The following is a 24,212-nucleotide window of genomic DNA, read 5'->3' as shown; positions in this document are numbered from 1 at the left end:
AAAATGATAATAGCAATAATAATGATAATAATAATAATAACAATTACAAAAGTAATAATAATAGTGATAATAATAATAATAAACAAAATAATAGTAATAATAATAATGTTCGTTTTATTTGTATAGCACTTTTCAATGCAAGTAACAAAGTGCTTCACAAAATGAGTAAAAACAGACAATAAAAGCAGAAAGGTAAAACGTTAAAAATTTGAATAAATTCACAAAATAAGAGCTTCACTATAATGGTGTGTCTTGGACAGCAAAATATAATTGGGTACTGGCGCTGCAAGTCATATGTAATGAAAATTGACTTATACTACACAACAAATGCTTAAAATAGATGAAAGCACTCATGATAAGAGACCCTGGGTACTAATATTTGACCATAAATGAAGAGATGCCTTTGTTCGCTTTTTATTTGATCTGTCTGTATGTGAAGTTAAACAGCTCGTTGTTACCATCACTGCTAAAAAAACTATTAAAGATAACGTAGCTACTTTATTTAAAACTAAAGCTATAGAAAATATAATTGTCCAAACAGTGCAAGAGATAATTATAAGATTAAAGTAGTATCAACAAATTACTGACACAACACACAATGTATCATGGTGATCTTTATTTATAAAAAAAAAAATAAAGAAAAACAATAAATAAAACTATCAGTCAAAAATGTAAAGAAATAAGTACAAAATTATCAACAGTAAAAATATCAAAAAGTTATACATTTAATATTACAATGATTATTTGTGGTTACTTCACACAAGGGGTTTTCCAACCTTCCTAAAGTAATGATGTGACTTTATGACAATAACAACTTCTTTAACCAAAGACATCTACCATAGCTTACAGTAGGGTAGGTTAACAGTAGAAGAATGTCACAAATACTTGTTAAGTATAATGGGTGTACCTAATGCAAGTTAATGCTACACATGATGTATTAAAGGGCACATTCATAAAGATCCTGGTGACTTTTTTCTCTTTTTTTAAAATAATCAAATATGAACATTAAAACATATTTGATATTCTTCAAGCCTCCAGCACCATGACTCCGAGCCAATCGGTTTAAAGGGAAATATCAAAAAAAGGCTTTTATTTCTATTTGTACATAAGGTCAGTGCGAGAAGTGTCTTTACAAGTGATGTTGATGATGTCAAGTGATTAGAAATGACCTTATTAGTCCCATTTAACACCACACATACAAACTGCAGCTGTGCAAAAAGTCACATGCATGTTTTGCAGTTTATTTTTGCAGTTGCACTAACTTTTGTTCCATAGCATTATATGGAAAAAGCTGCAGTTTAGCTTAACAAAAATATTAGAAATGTTATCTAAGTGTGCTCCTTTCACTACCAAGACTATCATGTGCATGTGCAGGTTTCTTTTTAAAATGTCTAATATTTACTTTAGTCATCAGCTTTGGATCAGACGGTAGGTTAATGTATAGACGTTAATGATTAATGCTGTCTTTCATTACAGCAAGCTCACATCCTTCTTGTTGTTTGGAAAGTCTTTAAAGCTAAAAAGAAGCGACACATCAGAGTAGGAAATATTCAACATGTGAGAGAATGATGAAGTTCAACGTGAGAAAGTGTCTGTTTCGCAGCACTCGAACTGCAATGTAACTGTGTCCCCAACTGGAAAACATTGCAGAAGTGGATTGTGGAAAAGATGGCCGAGGTACAGCAGACGGGAGCACCAGTGAGGTTCAGGCCTGGAAGAGACGGGTGATCAAAAGTGTGAGTGTTAGTTGGATTAAGCTACACACCACTTCATCATGTCATCAAGATATCACAGCTACCTGTTAAAGTGTGGCACTGACGGCTGGAGTATGGATGGTCTTGGAGACAGTGGCGCCTTTGTTGCCCCCTGCAGTTAGAACCTGCAGCTGCAGCTGGTAAACACTCTCAGCTCGGAGAGCAGGGACTGATACTGACCGCTGAGACTGTGGGGGTGAAGCATAGTAGGTCCATTAATACACTCTTCCTCCTCCTCCTCCTCCTCCTCCTCCTCCTCCTCCTCCTCCTCCTCCTCCTCCTCCTCTCCAAATGTTCTTATTGGGTGAGTGTAGAAGTATTTTTACGGCATGAATAAAGGTAATGCAATCCCATGAAAAGACAAAACCATGTGTTGATTGATAGCTTGTCTGTGGTAATGTTTATAGCCTGCCTTTGTTTTTTTAATTAGTCTGAATGATCCTCTGTGAGATGTTTTCTGTGGTTTAAAGCTAACATTACTCAGCTCTATTTGTTGTGGACAACTTTGACCCAAGGATGTGATCTTCAAACAAATATTTCAGCTGCAGGGCTCAGAAGTTTAGACTGATATGCACAGTGGTTTCAATACAGTAGATCCAAAAAACAGACAGTTACATGCTTTTCATGGCAGATTCGAATATGAGAATCTATATCATTACATTTCTGTATTCTAAAAAGTTGGTCATGACCTTCGGTTAATGCTGCAGGCTTAGAGAGGCTAAGGTGAATTCCACTGTATAGGTACAAGTCCATTCCATAATCCCTGTGTTACCTCCCTCCTGTGCCAGTTCATCTTGTCTTAATGTCAACGTTCCAGCACTCATTTATCAGAAGTTTACTTGTGTATGAACCAATTCTTCCGGTATTTTGACTCAACTTTTTGGACACCTGTTTTTGATACCTCTGCTTATTCGGATCGCTCTCCCATTTACCAACCTTGTGTTTTTGGATTAAATGGACTTAAAACTCTGGATCTGAGAGTCTCGCTTTTATTGGGTTCATTTCTGTGGTTAAGTGTGTACTTTGATAACAGAGTGACCTCTGCTGAACAAATGATCTCAGAGGTCCACTTCTTTTGTACTCTGGTACATTCTTCTTAATGTAAGTGCATAAATCATTTGGCTAATGCTAATGCAAGTGTACTTCATACATTAGGAGGGGGCTGTTATCATTTGATGTCAGCCTAACAAACACAAGGTGTGTTTCAGCAGTGAAGAAAAGGACCTGTCCACTCTGTCCGCTCTGACATTGCTGCATTGGATCTTTTTGCCCTCAGCTAGATTTGTTGACAAATATAATTAAATAGAATATCAATAGATGTATTGTTTTTATGTACATTATTATCTTATCCTTAGTGGCACACACTAAACCAGGCAGAGGGATGTGAAGGGATGTGACACTTTTATTTTCAATGTTTATTTTTTTGTCTTATCTCACCTTTAAAATAGGAGCGTCAAACATCTTGTCCTCTCTTCTTTCTATTCTTCTTCTTTCTTTTGGTACAATTATAATTTTATTATGGATGTTGTGAAATGTAAATATTGAGCAGAAATAATTAGCTTATATTTTTTTATTTAAATGTTTTTTTAACTTGATTCTGAGGTGCCTTTGTTGATGAGCTTTTAGGCTCATGATATAACCATAATCTATGAGTTTATTTTTTTAAAGGTCACCTTGATCCTTTTATTACACTCTCAGGAGTGTGAATTAAAAAAGGGAGAGGAACTTGTCCTGAAAAGACTCACTGACTCATCATCCCAACTGAAAATGCAAACAAACACACACCCACACAGCCACACAATCACAAAGCCACACACTCACAAAGCCACACACTCTCCCTCTCTTTCTCTCTCTCTCTCTCCCCTCTCTTTCTCTCACTCCCCCTCTCTTTCTCTCTCTCTCTATCACACACACACACACACACACACACACACACACACACACACACACACACAGATATCCTTCTCATATTTCTAAGTATTTTACGCCCCATTGCAGGTACAATCCATTGCTGTATCCCTAACTGTAAACCACTCGTTGTCCCTCACCGGTGCGATTGTCTGCGTCTGGGAGATAAGTATGTCTTCCTGTCTTTCTGTTGCCGTTGTAACCCCAGACTGCAGCATCCAGGTGAACTGGAAACCCTCCACAGCTGCCTGGTCCAGTGGATTCTGGGACATCCTCCAGCGGAGCGTCATGAGCAGGGTGCCATTGACCTGCTGGAAGTCTGCAGTGAGCCGTTCTGGACGCAGTACCACCTTTCTGCCTGACAGGGGGCGCTCTGACACAAAAAAAGTCCAAACATTAACCTCACTTGACAGAACTCTTTTTGTGTGTTAGACTTTTATGACAACTTATTATGATGAACTTTTTCAGAACTGATCAAGATGGAAATTATTTGGAAAAGGTTATTTGGCGAGACGAGTGGAATTTTGTTGTAATTATTAACATTTCCATGAAGTGTTCACTCAGTAATGTTCCCAAAAGAAGATGAAAACAACAGGAATCCATTTTTCAGAGTTATTTAAAAGAAAAGACATTTTGGGGACACAGGTTTAATGAGGACAAAGGGAGCTGTTTACATTTATGTGTTTAAAGTCGACGCTTATATCTAAAGGGGACCCAGCTCTTTCAATCAGGGCCCCTCGACTTTGGAGCAACCTGCCCGGGGAGATAAGGCTCGCAGAATGTGAAACATCATTATAATCACTTCTTAAAACTCTCTTATATGATGAAAAGGCAGAGGTAGTGTAGATGTGGATATTGGATTAAGGTGAAACATGCTGCAAACACAGGTATGTGTAAAACTCTATCCCTCTTTCCAACCCGTCTCAGCAGATGTGTGTCTAACATGAGTCTGGTCCTGCTGGAGGTTTCTGCCTGTTAAAGGAAGTTTGTCCTTGCCACTGTAACTTACTAAACGCTGCCAGGTGCTCTGCTCATGGTGGATTAAGATGAGATCAGACTGAGTCCTGTCTGTAAGATGGGACTGGATCTAATCCTGTCTTGATGTTGGGTCTTTGTTAATAATAGAACAGAGTACGGTCTAGACCTGCTCTGTTTATAAAGAGTCTCCAGATAATGTTTGTTGTGATTTGGTGCTGTATAAATAAAGATTGATTGATTGATAAAACATGAAGGACAGTTATAGCTCCGAATGATCTCTTCAGTATCGGTTTGATTATCACACTTTGTATCACAGTACTGATCTTCTAGCATATTCTCCACTTTCCATGCAGGCGTAGTCTGTGTCTTTACTTACTCTCAGTGCTGCAGGGCAAAGCTTTGCCTCCTCTGACCCTGACGGAGGAGCAAGTTGGGGTCGTCACCCAGGCAACAGCCTCTGACTCCGGGTCTGACTTCATGGCTACAGCGATCCGGTATTTACAGGCAAACAGCAGGCCTGTGATGGTGTGATGGGTGCCCTGGTGAGAAAAGATAGTGTCCAGTTGGATGCATGAATCAAACATATTGCCGTTTGTTTTTGTTTGAGAGCCAGAGTCTCATTAAACAGTTTGTCAGCTCTGTGTTTGAACACACAGCACAGCGTGAGGCTTCAGAGACGGAGACATGATATACAAAAGACTCAAAACTCTATAAAGCTCTCACATTACACACAGCACTTTCATATTAACAACCTGCTGAGTGTGTGATCGTTTAAGATGAGAGGTAAGCACCGGGATAAAAGTGGCTAAAGATGTAATGTTGATGAGTCAGGTCCCTGCTATGCTAAGTGCTCTGTGCAGATATCAAGTGCACAGATTACAGTTCACTCCTTTCTATTTTTGTTTCAGTGCTTTTAGATTTAAAGCAGATTTAGTTTGCTTATTTAAATTCACATTTAATAGTTATAGTGATCGCTGAGATGAGTGTGCGTCTCACTTTCCCATGTCAGTCAAGTTATCTTACATGTCTGTGCATGTGACAGACACAGGCACAGACATGGGCTGTTTTAGAAACTGCCTGCTACATGCTACCTACAAATGTAGTATGTAGTAGGTAATGCCTACTACATACTGCGTTTGAATTTAGTCTGTAGTATGACTACTCTGTTGGATCTGTGTTGCAGTATGCTGGGCCAGACGTCACTGGATTTCAGGTTTCGGAAAACAGAAGTAAACAACGACCAAGCTGACAGAGAAACTGCTTCTTTAGTATCACTTATGATTTAAAAAGTTAAAAAGGGGTTTATATGGAATTAATTAATAAATAGTTTTCACAGCACCTAAAAACTGAGTTCCCCCCGTCAAAAAAGAAGAAAAAAGAAAAAGCATAATAAGTGCTGTGCATTGTGGGAAACAGTACCGGCAGACTGGTCCACTGCATACTGTGAAATTTTCCCAAATCAGTAGACATCCGGGGAGTTTTGGTTTACTGCAGATTTTGCTCTTGTTCACATACTACATACTGAATTTTGGCCAAATCAGTACGTACTGCTACTACTTATGGTTAAAGTGATGTCAGGCAGAGACAGAAGTAGACGATGGCAGAGAGACAGATTTAGGATGAGCGCATTCCTGACCCGTCTGAGTTACAGCAGGGAAATCTGAGCTTTGAAACACGAGTACACACAAAAGAAAACAATGCTCATATAAAAAAAGTCTATACACAATAAAAAAAAACCTAACTGAGGGACACATGAGAGCCAGTCAGTGTAGTCATACCTGCGCAGTTGTAGTTTTCTCTGTGCCTGTAGTGTTAGAGCTGCAGGTATGAGGATGCCACCGCAGAACGTATGGACCGGGGTGTCTCTGTCTGCCTGTGGAGCGGAAAACAAAACAGGACCATAAACACAACATCAGGGAAAAGAAGCATTATGACCACAGATATATTTTGTGTAGTCACATTTTTTACTGGCATGTTGTCTGCAGCTGTTGAACGGTGAACAGTTTCTTCTTTCAGTCACAGAGACAGAGTTCAAGTGAGCAAGAATGCACTACTCTACAAAGATTGTGTTGCTGAAGTCAAAATGCTGAAGAAACAAGTCCAAAAACTTGGAAATGAGTTTTGAACATCTAGTTCCCTAATCAAAGATCACTGGATTATCTGAGAGATGTTTTTGGAAACATAAATAAAGACAGCTCACCTAAATTTTAAAGCCTTTATGTTTTTTAAGCATTATGTTATGCTAACAACAGAAATCATAAAGTCCAGCTCATTTGGGAAGAACACCCCGCTGATTTAAACGTCCTGCTGGGATAAACATTTGTTTGCCACAGATATTATTTTCTGCTGTTATCCAAAATCCAGCTGAGATATCCCATGCTCACTTGGCAAAGAAACGAGGGCGATGATAACTTCCAGGCTAGTCTAAACAAATACTGAAACCCCCGCAGCTTTTGCATCTCTGTCTGCAGTTGAGGCTTGGACTGAGTGCTGCCGAAGGTTCAGGAACTTAAAGAGCATATCAGTTCAACAGCTGACATCTTCTGGTGAAAGAAATCAGTAGTCCTGCCTGAACAAATGGAGCTTGGAATATTTTCTCTCTTCGAAAATCTGCATGTCAAACATTAGCAAACCTTTTAGTCCGCGACCGCCAAAATAAAAGTATCAGAGACTGGAGAGCCCCACTGTTCTGGGGTGGTTAAATGTTGCTCACAGATGCATGCAAGAACTGGCAGGCTAATCCAACAACCAACATATTTCTTTGTACTTCAAAAAAGAGGCTTAAGCATCACATTTTCCTCATGGGTCATGTGGCAACAGCACAAAAAATATTTGTATTTTTTTTAATGGCTTTATCTAAAATTCGACTACAATTTTTGTATGTATTTTTAGAAGAATGAATAATATAGCCATTTTAAATCATTCTAAATTGTAATAGTTCTTTTTGTAGGGCATCTTGCCCCCCCTACTTTTGGAAACACTGGTCTACAATACAATGGAAATAATGTGTTATTACCATAGACCAGGGGTGTCCAAACTTTTTTCAAAGAGGGACACTTTTGATGTTGTCAGAATACCTCAGGGCCAGTGGCTCCTACTGAGACTTAGGGATCATAAAAGTTATATATGAAACAATTATTTTAATGTTTGTCTCAATAAATCAGTAACTAGGTAGTCCTCAGTTCTCCACAAGCCACGTACACATTAGCAAACTTTATCTCCTGGAGGAAAATGATCGGGCAGTGTGAGAAAAATATTGCCTCATTATTTTTCTATGGTAGGATCACGATCTGGATTTCATCACACTTCTTTTTCATGTTGTTTTTCAGACTTTTCTGACCAGCAGACAACATTTTAAGAACTAAATAATTATTTCCCTGATTTCTGAACATTTTTAAGCACCAAATTTAGCCTTTTCTGCACAATTTCATAATTTTTATCTTGTCTTGTGTCCTCTTTTGTGCCTTCTGAACTTTTGTGTTCATCAAGAACATTTTCACATCATGATGAAAACATTAATTTGAAAACCTGTCCTCTTTAAGAGTTCTTGTGTTTCTTCTTTATTGCCATCTTGCAGAATTCTCAGAGCTTTGCCTTTATACAAGTAGTCCATAGGGAGCTTTTTGAGATGTTTCTGTATTGACTTTAGTTTTGTTTGTGAGCTTGAAAAGAACTGCAAATGTAAAGATGATTCAGAATGTGATTAATTTCTGTGCTATGAATAACACATTTTAAGATGGAAGCTTGGGGCCATAAATAAAGGGACCTTGGGCCGCAATTGGCCCCCGGGCCGCACTTTGGACACCCCTGCCATAGACCATAGACTAGGGATGATGAAGACGGTACTTCCGGAGCCAGCCTCAAGCAGACACTCAATGAACTGCATGTGTTTTTAACACTTCTAGCTTGGCTTCAATTCACACATCTGGACGTTGCCGCTTGATTATTATTGTATAACCTGACACTTAAAGGGATATTGTCCTTTTTTTTGAAGAGGGGTTGTATGAGTTTTATGTCACAAGTAATTGTACGAGCCACTGTGGATGCCGGTCAGCTCGGCCCCTTTAAGAAACTCCAGGGAGAAACAGCACGCAAGCTAGGCTACCGTTTTCAGCAGACGGGGTCGGTCCTGCCACATAATTTAGCCAATTTTGAAAGACTCAGTTTGGGTGTACGCTCTACTTGTGATTTTTTCAGCACTTCACTTTGACACCAGAGAGTCTGTTTGTTTTTGCATTATTTGCAGACACAACACAGACGTGCTCTTCTGCCTGCAGCACACTGATCAGCTGTGTGACAAGTGACAAAGATACAACTAAACTTAATAATGAGTGATTCTGATGGCGCCGATGTCATGCAGTTTACTGCAGACACACGTGGACACCTTTATGAGCCGGAGTTTACAGAAAAAAAGGCGATTCAATGCACCGGAGGAAAAAGTGGAGACACTTCAAAACTAAATTGGAGAGCAGGAGAGATCCTGAGTTACCTGGTGGTGAAGGTGTATACACCCAAACCGAGATGAGTGCATGGGTCGGAGTCTTTCAATCTGGATAAATGATGTGGCAGGACCGACCCTGTCTGCTGCAAACTGTGGCCTAACCTGCATGCTGTTTCTCCCTTGAGTTTCCCATTAAAGAGGCAGAGCTGAGCAGCATCTGTAGTGCTGCTACAATTACCAGTGACATAAATCTCATACAATTACACTTCGAAAACACTTAAATATCCCTTTAAGAGACAGGCGCTTTCATGATTGTGGAACATTTGCAAAAATATAGATAACAGTGTCATTATAGCTAAATCCTATGGACAGCAGCAGGTGGAAGAGGACCGGACAGAGGGGCTGCTATCAAACTGTAACTGTTCATAAAGACATGCATTAACACATACAGGTTTTTGGGGGTGACAGCCGAGTTGTTTTGTGTTGTATAGTGACTCACCATTGTAGGGCCACTTCCAAAACACCTTGACCTGCAGCTGGTCATCATGGTAATGAGGGGCGGCGACCTCCAGGCGCAGGTTCCCAGGGGTGAGGGGGTTAAGGGGGGATTCAGGGTGAGGCAGAGAGGAGGATTCAGGAAGGTCCGAGGACGAAGGGGAGGAGGAGGCGAGGGATGGAGAGGAGGGAAGGGATGCTGAAGATGAGGAGGAGGGGAGCTCATTGGAGAAGTCTTCACCTTTGGTGGAGGAGAGGAGAGAGTTCATAAATGTTTTTGTTTCTGGCACATTTTCATAAAAAAAATTAAAAAAGTAGACAAAAAGCAACAGTTTCTGAACCACTGCAGCTGTTTCTGCACTCCAGTGAACCAAAGTTATACATCAGCTGTTCAAAAACATTTGAAGCTGGGGTTGGTAATCAGATTTAGATCCACTTTTTGTTATACTGGTTGAAATGATCTTTATGTCCTGATGGTAATCAATACATAATGTGTTCTTAAAAAAGAAGGAAGAAAAGCTGCTATCTACAGCCGGAGTAAACCTGGGAAAACACCAACCAATCACCGTTTTTTGGGTGCCAAAATTTTAAACCAATCAAATGCCGTCCTGCTGTTCTGCCCGCCTCCTGCGCGTACATTTCCCCGGCGTGTACTCTGAGTCCCCTGCCTCTGCTTCCCCTGACTCTACTGACTGCCCCTCTCGCTCGACCTCGGGCCTGTCCCCTCTGACCCGATGAGGTGCTTTGCTCAGGACTGTAGTCCGGATCAGAGTCTAAAAAGCTCTCACCACGGGGGCTCTGACAAGCAGAAGAATGAATGACATTTTCTAAGTCCTACAGAAATGTTTATGTATTGTAGCGTCTGTCTTGACGCTGTAGGGATGACGAGCCGATTCGTGAAAACGTTGATCTTTAATAACCGATCACTGTCGGTCGTGATCACGACAACCAACAAAACAACAATCAATGTTTGAATGAATGAAGAACTTCTCCTCTTGTCTCTCCTCTCTCCCGCTCACACACTCTACACCTCTCCTGATGCCTTCACTGACTGTCAACACTGTAGGAATTAAGAGCATCTACACTGAACACGTTTAACAGACAGTAGAGTTGTTACAGTATTATATATGTGTTATAACTTTTATCCTGATATCATGTCACCAGTACAACTGGATAATGCTAGCATGATAGTTGTGAGTACTAACAGCAGCCATGTTTGTTTGTGTTTTTAACTTTCACTATGAGAATGTTTTGGTGAGGACCGGTTTTGAATCAGTCACCATCATATGGTCGCAAGTCAGCGGCGCTCGTGCATGTGAGCGGGGGGGGGGGGGGGGGGGGGGGGGCGTTGTTTTGGAGGAGCTCTGAGGGAGGAGGGGAGGGGTTAGATGGAGTCCTGAGGAAATGCTACATTCAAATTCATGCTAGTTTTCCGAGACTACCAACCCCAGCTTTAACTGATGACAAACACATTAGACATATATTAAGTAGTTGGTTAATAAAGTTTGCCAGGCTAAAACTAATGCTGAACTGTAATAAATCCTCCTTCATAAAGGTTGTAACATTATTTTATTAAAAGATAATAATAAAATAAAATAAAATAAAGTAAAATAAAATAAAATAAAATAATAATAATAATAACTTTTATTCACATAGCACCTTTCAAAACAGGTGTTTACAAAGTGCTTTGACAAACAAAGCCTGGCAGAATTCAGGAGGATGACAGAATAAACCTTTAACAGACAGAGAGAAGTGCAGAAAATTCTAACAATGCAAAAAAAACAAAAAGGTAAACCAGAATAAACGTGAATTGAACAGAAAAAAGTGACGAAACAGTAAACCAATAAATCATCATTGTTGAGGTTTTCAAAAGATTTAAATTAATTAAATTAAAGGACAATAAAAGGTTTTTGGGAAAATACTTCCTCACTTAAGGGAAAATAGAAAAATCTAGATTAAGAAAATTAAAATGATAAGAAAATGATAAAACACAAATAATAAAATAAATGAAATCTAAGTAATTAGTCAGATAAAAAAAATAGCAAGTCATTAAAAAGGTGATGTCTCATAAAAGAAGGGTTTGATGCAACTGTATGTTTATCATAGAGGCAGTGGTTTCCAGTGCTTTTCAGTCATACAGCACTATCTTCCCATCCAGTTTATATCGATTTAGCTAGGCTACTTCACAGAAACACCTGGAAGCAAAACATAGCCTCACAAACTTTAATCAACACCCTCTAATGCACCTTTTGTAAAAGTGCATGCTCCTGCAACATAGAACTAATAAACCGGCACCTGAGTGTTCATGCATGTATACTTCAATGACAGGATGTATGAAACCTGTAATTAACACATGGAGTTTTCTAACGCATGATATTGTACCAGGAATATCATAAACTGCTGAGTAGGCTGCAGCTGTCAGCTATACTTTCCCGGTAACTCACTCACTCTGTAGGATTAATTGGCTTTATCTGGCTGAACTGACCCTCATTAGCTTTGAGAGAAAGCAGGCTGATACATGGACTGTGTCAAATATGAATACAGCTAAATTATAAATGGTAATATGTTCCATATAAAATTGTTGGTATGTGGTGTGATAATTGAGCCGCAGCTGGCTGTAATCCTGCGCTGACCAGCAGGTCGCCTATAAATACCTTTGTTGCCTGGACGACCATTAACATCGCCACTTTCCACTGTATGTGTGTTTTAACGGTGCAGCTGTTGGGGGACAGAATATGCTGACTGTCAGAAAACACAGCAGCTTTGCACTTATTTGAATAAAATCATTGCCTCGATGTATGACTTGTGAAAACAAAGGTGCTGTGGACCATAATTACAGTATTTGTTAACGGTCTGACGCGATTCAATGTTTAAAAATGTGAACTTCAGAGTCTCTCTTTAGAGAAAAGTTGCTTTGGGAGACCTTAGGTGTTGTTAAGTCTGAATCACAGCAGCACAGACATCACAGCTACAGATTACACTACTTAAACTGTCCCTCGTCTGTAGAGCTATTTATTTTTAGACTGTTTCTTTTCCTTTCAAGCTTTCTTATCCAACAAAGGCAAAAATGTCCCCCAAAATCGTAACTTTAAAATAGAAACACTTTCTTTTATTTATTTTTATTTTATACTTTTAGGCATTTCACCTTTGTTTTTTATGAATGGGACAGCTGAAGAGAGACAGCAAATGCAGGGAGCAGAGAGTCGGGGAAGACATGCAGCACATAGTCCAGGCAGGGAGTCAAACTTGCGACCACTACAACGAGGACTATAGCCTGTGTATATGGGGCGCACGCTTGGACCGCTTGGCCAATGGTGCCCCTAAAAAATAAACACTTTCATTGTGGATTCAACCCTGTCTTCAGGAAAAGCTTGAAAAGCTTTTTAGACATTTCATTTGAATTCTGCTGAAGTAACAAGGAGTGAATCTGAAATCATTGTTAGTTCAAAGTATACTATGCTTTATAACAGATTTTAAGTTCAACCACCCAAACCCACGAGGAAGAAACTCTGTCTCCTTACCTGCATGAGTGATTGTGGTGAAGATCATTTGTGCTCTGGGACTCTTCAGCCTCTTCTGACCCCAGTAGGCCACGGTCTGCACAGACAGGATGTAGGAAGTAGCAGGCAGCAGACCCTGCAGCCACAGCTCGCTCTGCACCTATAAGGAACGCAAAAACAGGAACATGAGACTCTACTTCTCAGCCAGTTTTAATTCAATTAATTCAGAAGAATATTCAGACATCTTCTAGACATGATGTCAAACGTACCAATGGCTCAGAAATACTGGTGGATAGAAGTCTGCTCATTAAGTCGTAATACCGCTAGACTCAAAACAGTTACGGCCACCATCTTCATCATCTTGCTGTCATCGCAATCCTCATCATTATAAACCTGAGTGATGTCTGCGCCCTGCTCTGTGACTGACAGGCCAGACCTGCTCTGCATTAGCCTGCTGTTTGACTGACAGCTCATTAACATCCTCTTAGTCAATCAACTCTGTCTGTCTGCTGGGTTTGAGGTAGTCACAACAAAGAGATGCTTGGATGATAACTGTGTCTGTGTGTGCGTGCGTGTGTGTGTGTGTTCGTGTTCGTGTGTGTGTGTATACACTTAGGACAGAGTGAGACAAACGCAGGTTAAAAGCAGTTTCTTGGTGACTTGCAGACAAATGGGGTAAAAGTTTTTCCATTACACTCAAGATAGACAAAACATATGGCTTGTACAGCTGTAAATGCATGTGTGTGTCTGTGTCTCTCTGTGTGTGTGTGTATTTGTGAAACAGAGACAGCAGGGGAAGCCTGGATTTCTATTTTGGTGCATAATGTCAGTGGACATTATATATAAGAGGCTGATGTATATTTAAAAGCACAGATTCAGCAGAGGTTTTTCCATGTTTGGATACTTCCTCCAATTTCCCTTTCTTACTTCACGTTTAACGCTTAATCCCTGGAGGCTTTTACCTAATAGACAGGATATTAGCTTAATACATATTGAGGGAAAGTATTATCATGTGCTACTGGAGAGCTGTAACATAGGAAAGCTTTACATTACATACTGAGTACACACGTGCTTCTTGTCCCTGTCTACCTGTTGTGATGCTGCCGTCTTTGTGTGCGTCTAGACGCAGCTGCAAGTTGGTAACACTAGTTAGGGGGCCTCATTTAAATTCCAGGCCTCCAAACGGAGCAGAACAGAGGAGCAGACTACAGATAAATGGCTCCATCAGGCTCAGTCTGGGATCGCCATCACTACTTAGGATAGCCAGGTCCATATGAGTGCCTCGGCATTAAAGCCTCCAAACTCTTGATGTTTATGCTTTTAATCCTTTTGTCTCTGCTTTTGAAGTGAATGCCCACTTTAGAGATGAACGTTTAAGTGGCTCTAAAGCTGAAGGATACTCTTCAAAGAGTTCTGTTTATCATCCTGAAGAGAAAAATTACAGGCGATCACAACTGTTGCATCCACGCTGTAATATCTGTGATGTTAGCTGTTATTATGGGTATTTTGGTGCTGCTGACTGGACTCTTTTTTTGCATTGTAGGCATATTACATCACCATGAAACCTGTAATTATAAAAGTAAAATCAACATTTAATATAATCTAAAAAACACAGCATGAAACCTTTTTGTGTTTCTTAACAGGTAGTAACTTTAATTGAAAAGGAACAAGCTGACAATCCTACTCTTTATTACTCTATTAAAACAACTTCCTGTTAACTCTTCTTTTGCTCTCATGCTTTACTCCTCCAGATTCTCCCTCTCTCTACTTCTATCATCGTGCTGCAGTGAGCGGCATGTCGTCAGTTTGCTCCCAGATGCTTTAACTTGAGTTAAACACATTATCCAAACGCAGGAAAGCAGCTCCTCTCTCTGTTGTCCATCAGTCTACACGGCTAAGTCGTCATGTTATTTTACCCCTGTAAAGCACTCTAACAAAGTTATGTCCCATGAAGATAATGGTATGTCTGTCTGGGGATACACCAGGAATGTATGCATGAATATGTAAAGGGGAAGCGTGCCAAACTGTGATTTCAGGGGAAATATGTCAGAAACAGGTCTGTAGTTTTGAAGTTAAATCACATCAAGGAAATGTGACTCATATGATAAATGTTTAATCCACTTTGGAATTAATTTTTGAGTACGCATGATGAACATTTGTACAGAGAACCTAGTACATGATTTTTCAATAATGTGATTCTTTCTCATTATTTAATCTACATTTTTACTTATAGGATATTTAAGCAGCCTAAAGTGGTTTAGCAGGATTTTTGTAAATCTGAAAACTCCTTGACAACTCTTATTAACCTTCACTAACATGAGCAACGCCAGAGGCAAACTGATCACACGTCATGTCAAATCAATCCACGGAAAACAGTTCAAGCACATTTAGCTTCTGCTTGTTGACACCATAGACTGGATCCTGTCCAGCAATATTAGCAATGAGCGGAGCAGGCGAGAGAAACTTTAGATTAGCTATCTCTACAAAGAAAGTTAAACCATGAGTGGTGGTGATGATAGCAGCAGGGTTCAAAGTTGCAACATCTGCCTCGTTCATTTTACAAGGTGTGTGAATCGCAGAGCTCAGAGAAAGAGAGCTGAATGAGGACAGTTTCATGTTAAGGCCAACCAAAAGTCATCCATTAATTAATTGTGTGTTTCATTAATCCCTTGGTGGTTGTTATTTTCTCTCAACTTAATGGTAAGGAACTTAAACACAGCAGATAAATAACATGTAGTGTTGTTGCACTTATATACAGTAGCCGTTAAAAGAACCTGTTCAGTTTGAGCTCTGCTGCTGCCTGTAAAGTCTCTGCAATAATCTAAACCAGGATACCGCAAGGTAGGAATGAGCATATGTGTGTGCGTATGTGTGTGTGTGTGTGTGTGTGTGTGTGTGTGTGTGTGTGTGTGTGTGTGTGTGTGTGTTGAATGCTTTTACAGAGGCAGTAAAGTCTCTCAGGTGCAGCAATAGAATTTGTGTATGCTGGGTGTGTGTGTGTGTGTGTGTGTGTGTGTGTGTGTGTGTGTGTGTGTGTGTGTGTGTGTGTGTGTGTGTTCCTCTACTTCAGTCTTTGGAGGGACTGACATCAGAAGACTGATGTTTGTTTCAGATGTGGAGATCTTTACATAATACTCAACTCCAAGAACTTTTGAGGGGTTGAAATTTTGGTTTTAAAGGAGCAGTTCAACATTTTGCTGAATATTATTCGCTTCACCGGGAAACCAGGACAGACCCTGCAAAAGCTGATGAACCTGGCCAAGACATAATAACATATAAACCACATAATCTAATTTTGATAATCAATTTCTATTGCAAATTTACAAGCATGAAATAAGCTGTAAACTAGTCAGCTTTAGAGGTGATAGTTGGCATTTAATTGGCAAGCTTACAGTCTGAAAATAAACTACATAGCCGCTTTGTTTTGTTTTTTACTTATCATAAAAATTAGTAGTATCCAAGCAGCAGCCTCTGGTCACGAGAATTGAAGCAAATGCAGAAGTGTAAAAAAAACTGCAGTTCCTCGAGCGTCCACTTGAGGCTGGGTCTAGAAGTACCGCAAACCACATACACACCCATTTAAAAAAGCTGATTTTTACAGCAGAAATAAACATGTTTACAGCCTGGTACAGGAAATGGTTTTAGTCTGGATATCTCTTTTGGCACACACTGTACAGGGGGTTGATTTTTCATAATGTAGTAGTTTAGAAGATATTAAGATTATGAGTTTTCCATAATTAGAGGCATATCTGACTTGATTGACAGGCGGGAACACTGTAGCTAATAGCGTGGAGGCTCAAAGCCCGCCTCTTTACCTCACACTAGCTCGACAGACGTTAGGTTGAGTTCAGCATTTCCAATATGGCACCCGCCGACCATCGGCTTCAAAACAGCGCTTCAGAAACAGATGGGTGACCTCACGGATACTACGTCCATTAATCATACAGACTATGGTAGTATCCATGTTCTCATCTAAGTTTCAGCATAAATGTGAAAAAGCACATGTCCAAATTTGTGCAACTAAATCTAAAATGTCTTTCTTTGAAATGAAGTTAATAAATTGTTTCCTTACCCCTTGAGTGACTCTGGTGTTGCTCTCCTTCTTATCATGCTCTGCTGTGTGTGAGTGTGTCAGGCGCGTGTGCATGTTATTGTGCACTGTGTGTGTGTCTGTGTGCAGTTTTTGTGTGTGTTTGTGCGTCGTCTGCGTGTGCCGCGGCATCCAGGTGACTCTGTAGTTGTGCACCGGCAGGTCTCCCTCTCTGGGGGGGTCCCAGCTTATTAAGGCGGCCACTTTGACCCCACTTCCCCTCGACCTGAGCGGAGAGATCCACAAGTCAAACAACATCACAACAAGGATGCAAACAAATTAATGTTACGGAAGCAGACAGAGAGGTACTCCCTCACATGTTGACTTAAGAAGTAAATGAGTAGGAGTTAAGTCAATGAAATACCCGGATGTCACTGCGTTCACTCTTTGCTTTCTATCCCTCATTTGTTCCACGTATAGCCTCAGACTATTTATCATCATGTTGAGCTGAAGCTACTATTTAAGTCCTCACTTCTGTTATTAGAGGATTTATCTGAATATTGCAGTCTATCCAAGACATGCTCTGAACTTTCTATGCCCTTGTTAAGCATTACAGTACACAAATAGAGGAGACGCTGTAAAATGTGATTGAACAACGATGAACTATAATTATCATCAGACAGGCGACGACTCTCCACATGACCACATTTTATGACTGATTGCACACAATGACATCCTGCTGGGGCTGAGCAAATTACCAAGCAATGAAAGCAGCACGGAAATTCAAGTATTTATCAAACTTCCATCTATTACCTGTCTGTGAGCTGGGTCCCTGGATGTGAAGCTGCCCAGTGCAGAGTCTGGTTGCTCACTCGGATACTTATAGGAGGTTCTGGAGGAGAGGGGTCTGCAGAGAGAGAGATATCGTCAATAGAGACATGGTAGAAATCATCATCGAAATCAAGGTGAAGGTAACAGGGTCAATAGATGTGAAAGAGTAGGCTGGATGTAACCCTATGAGAGAGAAAAAAGCTGATTATTATTCAGGATTTATTTAGAAGATGTGCTGTGAGTGAGTGCTGAGTCAAATGAAAGGCAAAATCAGATGAGTCCCTCAAGGGCTGTTTTCGAGACCGCCTACTATACTAGCAGTACGTACTGATTTGGCCAAAATTCAGTATGTAGTATGTAGTAACTCCATTCGATCTGCAGAGTCCCTCTCTACTTTCAAAAGACAGCTAAAGACCCAGCTCTTTAGGAAGCACTATGCACTTAGCTAGACTGTTCTCTACTGTTGTCCCCAGTGGCAGATCATGTCTTCCAGCTACAGTTGACTCGCACTGTCCTGCTCTACTCTGGGAATCTGTGTTCAGGTCTGGAGTGACCCAGCACTTGGTACTTTGGTCATTATTGTGGTGGTGTTAATTGTTGATGATGATAATGGAAGGTCTTAAATTGTTTGGTTGCTTCATTGTAGATGTTCCTTATTTTGAAAAAAAAAAAAAAAAAATCCTAACTTACTTTTGTGCATTGCCTTTACACTGCTTGGCAGTACCTGCACCCAAATGGACTTGAAGCACTTTGTTACTCTTACTGATCTTGTTTCCTCTTGTCTAGATCTTTGCTTGTGTTGTTCTTGTTCTCATATGTACGTCGCTTTGGATAGAAGCGTCTGCTAAATGACATTGTAACATTGTAACATTGTAGTATGTGAACAAGAGCAAAATCTGCAATTTGCAAAACTACCTGGATGTCTTACTGATTTGGGAAAATTTCTCAGCATGCAGTGGACACAGACTGTATGGCTGTTTTCAAAACCGTCTGCTAAATAGTACCTACAAATGAAGTATGCCGTATGTACTGCTATTGGCAGATTTTGCTTGTTCGCATACTACATACTGAATTTTGACCAAATCAGTAAGTACTGCTTGTATAGTAGGCGGCCTTTATGAGTGGACCAGTCTACCTCATGGACTGTTTCCCACAATGCACGGCGCTAACGTTCGTCTTCAGTTTGTAGGTGCATTAGCGTCACCTTCTGTGTTGGAGTTGTACCAGACGTTTAATGGTCCGTTATATTTACTGTGAAACAATGCAAAATAAACACTGGTGAATCTTGTCACTTCCAGTAATTACAGAAGTGATACACATCTAAGGTGTCACTTTCCATGTCTGTGGAAATTATTAAATTCCATATAAACCCCTTCTTAATTTTTTAAATCATAAGCGATGCTAAAGAAGCCGTTTCTCTATCAGCTTGATCGTGGTTTACTTCCACTTTCTCAAACCGGTAATCCAGTGACGCCTGACTCAGCATACTGCAGAACAGATCCAACAGAAGAGTCATACTACATACTACCTTCAAACGCAGTATGAAGTATGCAGTATGCAGTACGTACTGCATACTACATTCGTAGGTAGTATGTAGCAGGTTGATTGGAAAACAGCCAATGTCTCAGCTTATCTTTAATGCAGGTGAGGAGTTAGACGGCTGTGTTTACTGAATCAATAAATCAAGATCTGATGTGGAAAGACATTTATTTTCCACAAAAATGGGTCTACAACAAAAACAGTCCTCATTAAGAGGGTACACCATAGGCTAAAATAACTGTCCACCTCCTTCCCCAGTGGTAAGGACACATTCAAGCTCTTTACTAAAGCTGTATTTAAGACTAACTTTGGTTAAGATTATTTCTATAAAGCAGAGGTTGTTCACCGTCTAGACTGACCTGTCTGGAAGCAAACTAAACAAGCAGGTCTGATGGGAAAAGGAGTAATTTCCACCTGGTCATATTGAAGTCTGCAGAGCCAATTAGATTTAAACCATCAAAGGTGAGCAATACAGGAGAAGCTGGAGGCCTTCATTTTCAGCAGCTTCCACAACGCAGACCTAAAGCGACCACCACTAAGTCACCGTTGGTCTCCAAGATTACATCTCCAGGTCGCTGCTCTTTCAACACATGGCTCTGTATCTCATTAGAACCCCAATCCTGTTTTCATTAAACTACAAAACGTATCTGATTAGGACTACATTCCCCATGGCAGGCCTCCCACGGGCCCTGGGCTGTGCTTGGCTGACCCTGATGCAGAGATCAAAGTGAGGGCAGCATATTGGGGCTGCGGGAGCTGCTCTGTTTGTGTGAGCATGTGTGTGTTTTTCTTCTCTGGAACAAGCAGGAGGTCGCTCCCTGCCAGCTGTAATTTTCAGATCAGAAACAAAACACATGTTTTTTCCTGAGGCGTTTTTCACTCTGTGTGGCTCCCGCAATCAGCTGATTTCAGACCATTGTTGCACAAGATAAAGACATCAAGATGAGTTTTTCGATCCAGACATTCCCTCGTAATCACAGCTGGCAGGTTCAGTGGAACCCTGACATCTGAATGAACAGAGAGAGCAGTTCTTCAAACTCAAAGTGTCTTTGGTTAGCATCGGGTCACACTGAAGGAACCCTAACCATCCTGACATCTGCCAGCTTCCTGATTTGTGACCCCTGACCTCCAGCCCCTGACTAATCAGGCTAATGAACTGGAAACACAAGCCTCTGACTTGGGTCAGATGGTATTTCTAATGTTAAAGTGTGTGTCTTTAACCTTTGACCCCGGTCACATACATGCATACATGTAGGTTGCACAAAGCTACCCACCCTGTGTCTAAATGAATAAGCAAACATTTTTCAGAATTAAACTTTCCCTTGCTGTCTCACAGAGAGTTACATGAGGGCAGTGATACCACTCTCATATCTGTCAGTTGTCTACAGATAGACTGTAGTGAACGGTAAATGAACTGCAGTTATATGGAGCCTTGGTAACACTAGTTAGGGGCCTGAAGACTAAAGTCGACCACTCACAGCACTTACATGTCACATTCACACCACATCCATACACTTATGGCAGAGGCTGCTATGTGAAGCGCCCATCAGTGCTAACTAATACAGTTCACACACCACTGGCTATGCCACCAGGAGTAATTTGGGGTTTAGTGTCTTGCACAAGGACACTTCGGCATGTGGACCACAGAGCTGGAATGGATCTGCCAACCTTCCAATTAAGAAAGGATCTACTCTGACGCTGGGCCGAGCCTATTGCCTACAGCAGATTAGTGTAGCTTAGCATATTTAGTTTGGAAATTATGAGCTGGTTGAGGTCACTTCTTCATATAACAGCAAGCGATAGGAAAACAATCTGGCACTATCTGCTTATACGCTCTTTTAGAGGAACAAAAAACAGCAAGCAGCCACTAGAAGTCACGGGAAAATGAAAAATAACACAATTCATCTTCTGTAAAATCACAAATTGATTGTAATTTTTTCACCTGGTTAGATTTATTTTTGAGCGTTTTGAGCTATACATGAAGAAAAATGTCCATCCTGTTTTTATCAGCTCAGAAATATTGCAAAGTTAAAGTCCATAATTTCATAAAGATTTAGAAAAACTCATTCATGCTTTTATTTCCTCCTAACAAGACCAAAATATTTCTCTCATCACCCCAACTTTAGCATCCCTACATTGATTGATTGATTTTAAATCACATTTAAGACTCAACATGAGCTTGCCCTGCCATTCATCTCTGTGTTTTTATCCCCCCGTTGACACAGGACGCAGTCTGAGATCCTCTGGTAATGCTCTGCTGTTCTGTTCCAATGCGACAGGGCCTTTGCTGTCAGAGCCACCCGACTGTGGAACAGCCTGCCAGAGGAGATCAGACTTGCAGAATCAGTCCTTACTTTTATTTCACTGCAAAAAACTCACCTTAATAATAAAGCTTTTATTTTTGCCAATTTATTCTAATGTTTAAGGTTTTTCCTCCCTTATCTTATTGCCTGTTTTTACTTTTTTTGTGAAGCACTTTGTTACTTTTATTAAAAGGGGTATAAAAATATAAGTATTATCATTTTTATTGTCTAAGGTACTCTTGTTCACTGATGACAGTACAAACCAAATTTCAAAAAGGTGTAGTGCAAATTATCTTTTATCAAAGCACAGAATAGAAAAGTTCTGTTCAAGATACTCAATTTGACCGTTTATGTAGTTAAAACAATTAGACAAGTTTGCTGCAAGGGTGTTTTGGTCTACGTTAACTTTTAAAGGCTTGAAATAATCTGTTTTCTAATTTTCTTGTTGTGTCTTTTTCCATTGAAGTTGGCGAAATATTTGTATAGTGAAAAACAACATGACAACACATTTTTACGTCTCCATTCTTACATTATATGTAGCAGACTAAAAGAAGTATCAATCTTTTCACATTACTCCCAGGAAATAAGAAGATAAAGACAAGTTCCCAAAACGCTGACTTATCCCCTTAATAGGTCTACACATCTCAAGGAGTTGCATTTTTAAGTTTCATTCTGCCCTAGCTCAGGTTCATCACCACTTTGGAGGAATGAAGAGCTGTATTATTCTGAGTTTAGTTAAAGGTGGAGGAAAATGATATCTCAAACACCTCCTCTTAATCTCCCATAAGTCCTTGATTGATAAAGAACCTTTTCCAAAGCTCAGTCCAACCTGAAGTCATTATTCACATGCAAACATGCTCAAGCCAATCCCTGCAGGGGATTCATATCACCAGCCAATCCTGGCGCAACACCAATATGACCTCAGTCTGCTAAGCATTAGAGCGAGGACCTCCTAGTGTGTGTGTGTGTGTGTGTGTGTGTGTGTGTGTGTGTGTGTGTGAGAAAGAGGAGGTGTCTCACTTTCACCCTCTCTCACTGTCCCACACCAGGGATTTGAATCTGGCTCTGAACCAGCTGACTTGTGCGCGCTGTGATTTAATGTGTGTTTCTGTACTGTACGTGTGAAAAAGTGCAAACGCAGTCGTGTGTGTTTTCTGTTTCCTGTCGATGTTTTATGGACTGCCTGATAGTTTCCCTGCTGTGTGTACCTTATCCATCAACTCTGAGTGAAAAGAGAGAAAGAACAGAGGACAGGAAGGTAAATGTAGAGTTTCAAACGCTCCCTCAGAGAGGTGTAATATCTCTGGTAAAATGACACAAATGGAACGCAGGACTCAGCGCTGTGTTCAGTGTCTCATAACAGAGTATTAAAATACACTGAAAGGTTACGGAGGAATCATCGCTCTCTTTTGGGACTCTGTGAAGAAAATGATAGTGTGTGTTCAGAGTGTATTACCTTTACTGGAGATGTGGTGTCTGCTGGGTGTGGTGAAGCCTCTGCTGCCGTGGCTGTTGATGGCTGCTACTCTGAACTGGTACCAGCGCTGAGGCCTCAAATCTGACAGAACCATGTGTTCAGAGAGGGTCTGAAAATACAAAAATGTTAAAATGATGACATGCATGACAGAAATAAAACTTTTGTGTATTTGTTGTATTATATATTTTCTTCATATAACACATAAAAATATAGATCATTCATAACTTAACACCCCTTAATAATCGTGTTTATGCTGATCTCTAGCTTAACTTAAAGCCCCTGTGGGGAGTTTTTCACTAATCATGAAACAGACTGAAATTAACAACCATGCCTCTTCATGACCTACACAAGTGAACTAGACCTTTAGCCAAAAGAATAACAAGTTCTATCTTGTCATTCTTAATACCTGTAACTGATGCAGAGGGGTAGGTGTCAGAAGAGGTGAGAAGAAAATGTTGTCTACACTTTTTGACAGTACATATTCACAGTGAGAGATACATTTGAATGTTTAAAGATTAGTTTTTTTGTCAGAAAACACAACTTACATATGTACAGGACTAGATCAGCAAAGAAAAGAGGTATCACTTTGACCACAGGGGGCGCCAAAATCAACACAAACAGAAAGTTTCACACAGGAGCTTTAAGATAACTTCTCAGCTACCTGACGAGCTCTGTGATAAGAATCAGGAACCTGTTCCAAATTGTCTAAATAAAATAGTCTAAATTTGAGTGTTTCATTGACAAAACAGGGACAACAAACAAGTATATATAAGCTTTAAATCTGCATTAAGAAGAAAGGACATAAAGATACAGTCCAAATCTTTACTTTATTTCACAAAAGAACATGACCTTAAGTCTTTTTATGTCTTTTAAAAAGGCTACGTCAAGAACAGTTGGAAACAACAGCAGTGTCCTGAAACACTATTGATGAAATTTGGGCTAAAATACCAAGAATG

At 40.2% G+C, this 24,212-nt stretch overlaps 1 protein-coding gene across 1 annotated transcript in view; it reads right to left on the bottom strand.

Annotated features, from left to right (window-relative positions):
* Window positions 1-602: 602 nt before the first annotated feature.
* anos1b (anosmin 1b) overlaps window positions 603-24,212 on the bottom strand; it is a 67,082-nt gene continuing 43,472 nt past the window's right edge. Inside the window, exons 6-15 of the mRNA XM_034700308.1 lie at window positions 23,236-23,365; window positions 17,920-18,013; window positions 17,149-17,392; window positions 13,098-13,236; window positions 9,581-9,817; window positions 6,419-6,513; window positions 5,017-5,179; window positions 3,803-4,035; window positions 1,799-1,942; window positions 603-1,711 (exon numbers count right to left, since the gene is read on the bottom strand). Of these exons, the coding sequence (XP_034556199.1) occupies window positions 1,802-1,942; window positions 3,803-4,035; window positions 5,017-5,179; window positions 6,419-6,513; window positions 9,581-9,817; window positions 13,098-13,236; window positions 17,149-17,392; window positions 17,920-18,013; window positions 23,236-23,365 (1,476 nt within the window). The 3' untranslated portion in view covers window positions 603-1,711; window positions 1,799-1,801. The remainder of the gene's footprint in view (window positions 1,712-1,798; window positions 1,943-3,802; window positions 4,036-5,016; window positions 5,180-6,418; window positions 6,514-9,580; window positions 9,818-13,097; window positions 13,237-17,148; window positions 17,393-17,919; window positions 18,014-23,235; window positions 23,366-24,212) is intronic.

Source organism: Notolabrus celidotus, chromosome 2 (assembly GCF_009762535.1).
Source record: "Notolabrus celidotus isolate fNotCel1 chromosome 2, fNotCel1.pri, whole genome shotgun sequence".
Taxonomy (NCBI): Eukaryota; Metazoa; Chordata; class Actinopteri; order Labriformes; family Labridae; genus Notolabrus; species Notolabrus celidotus.
Note: the sequence above shows the minus strand (reverse complement) of the source record. Positions and strands in the feature narration are given on the sequence as shown.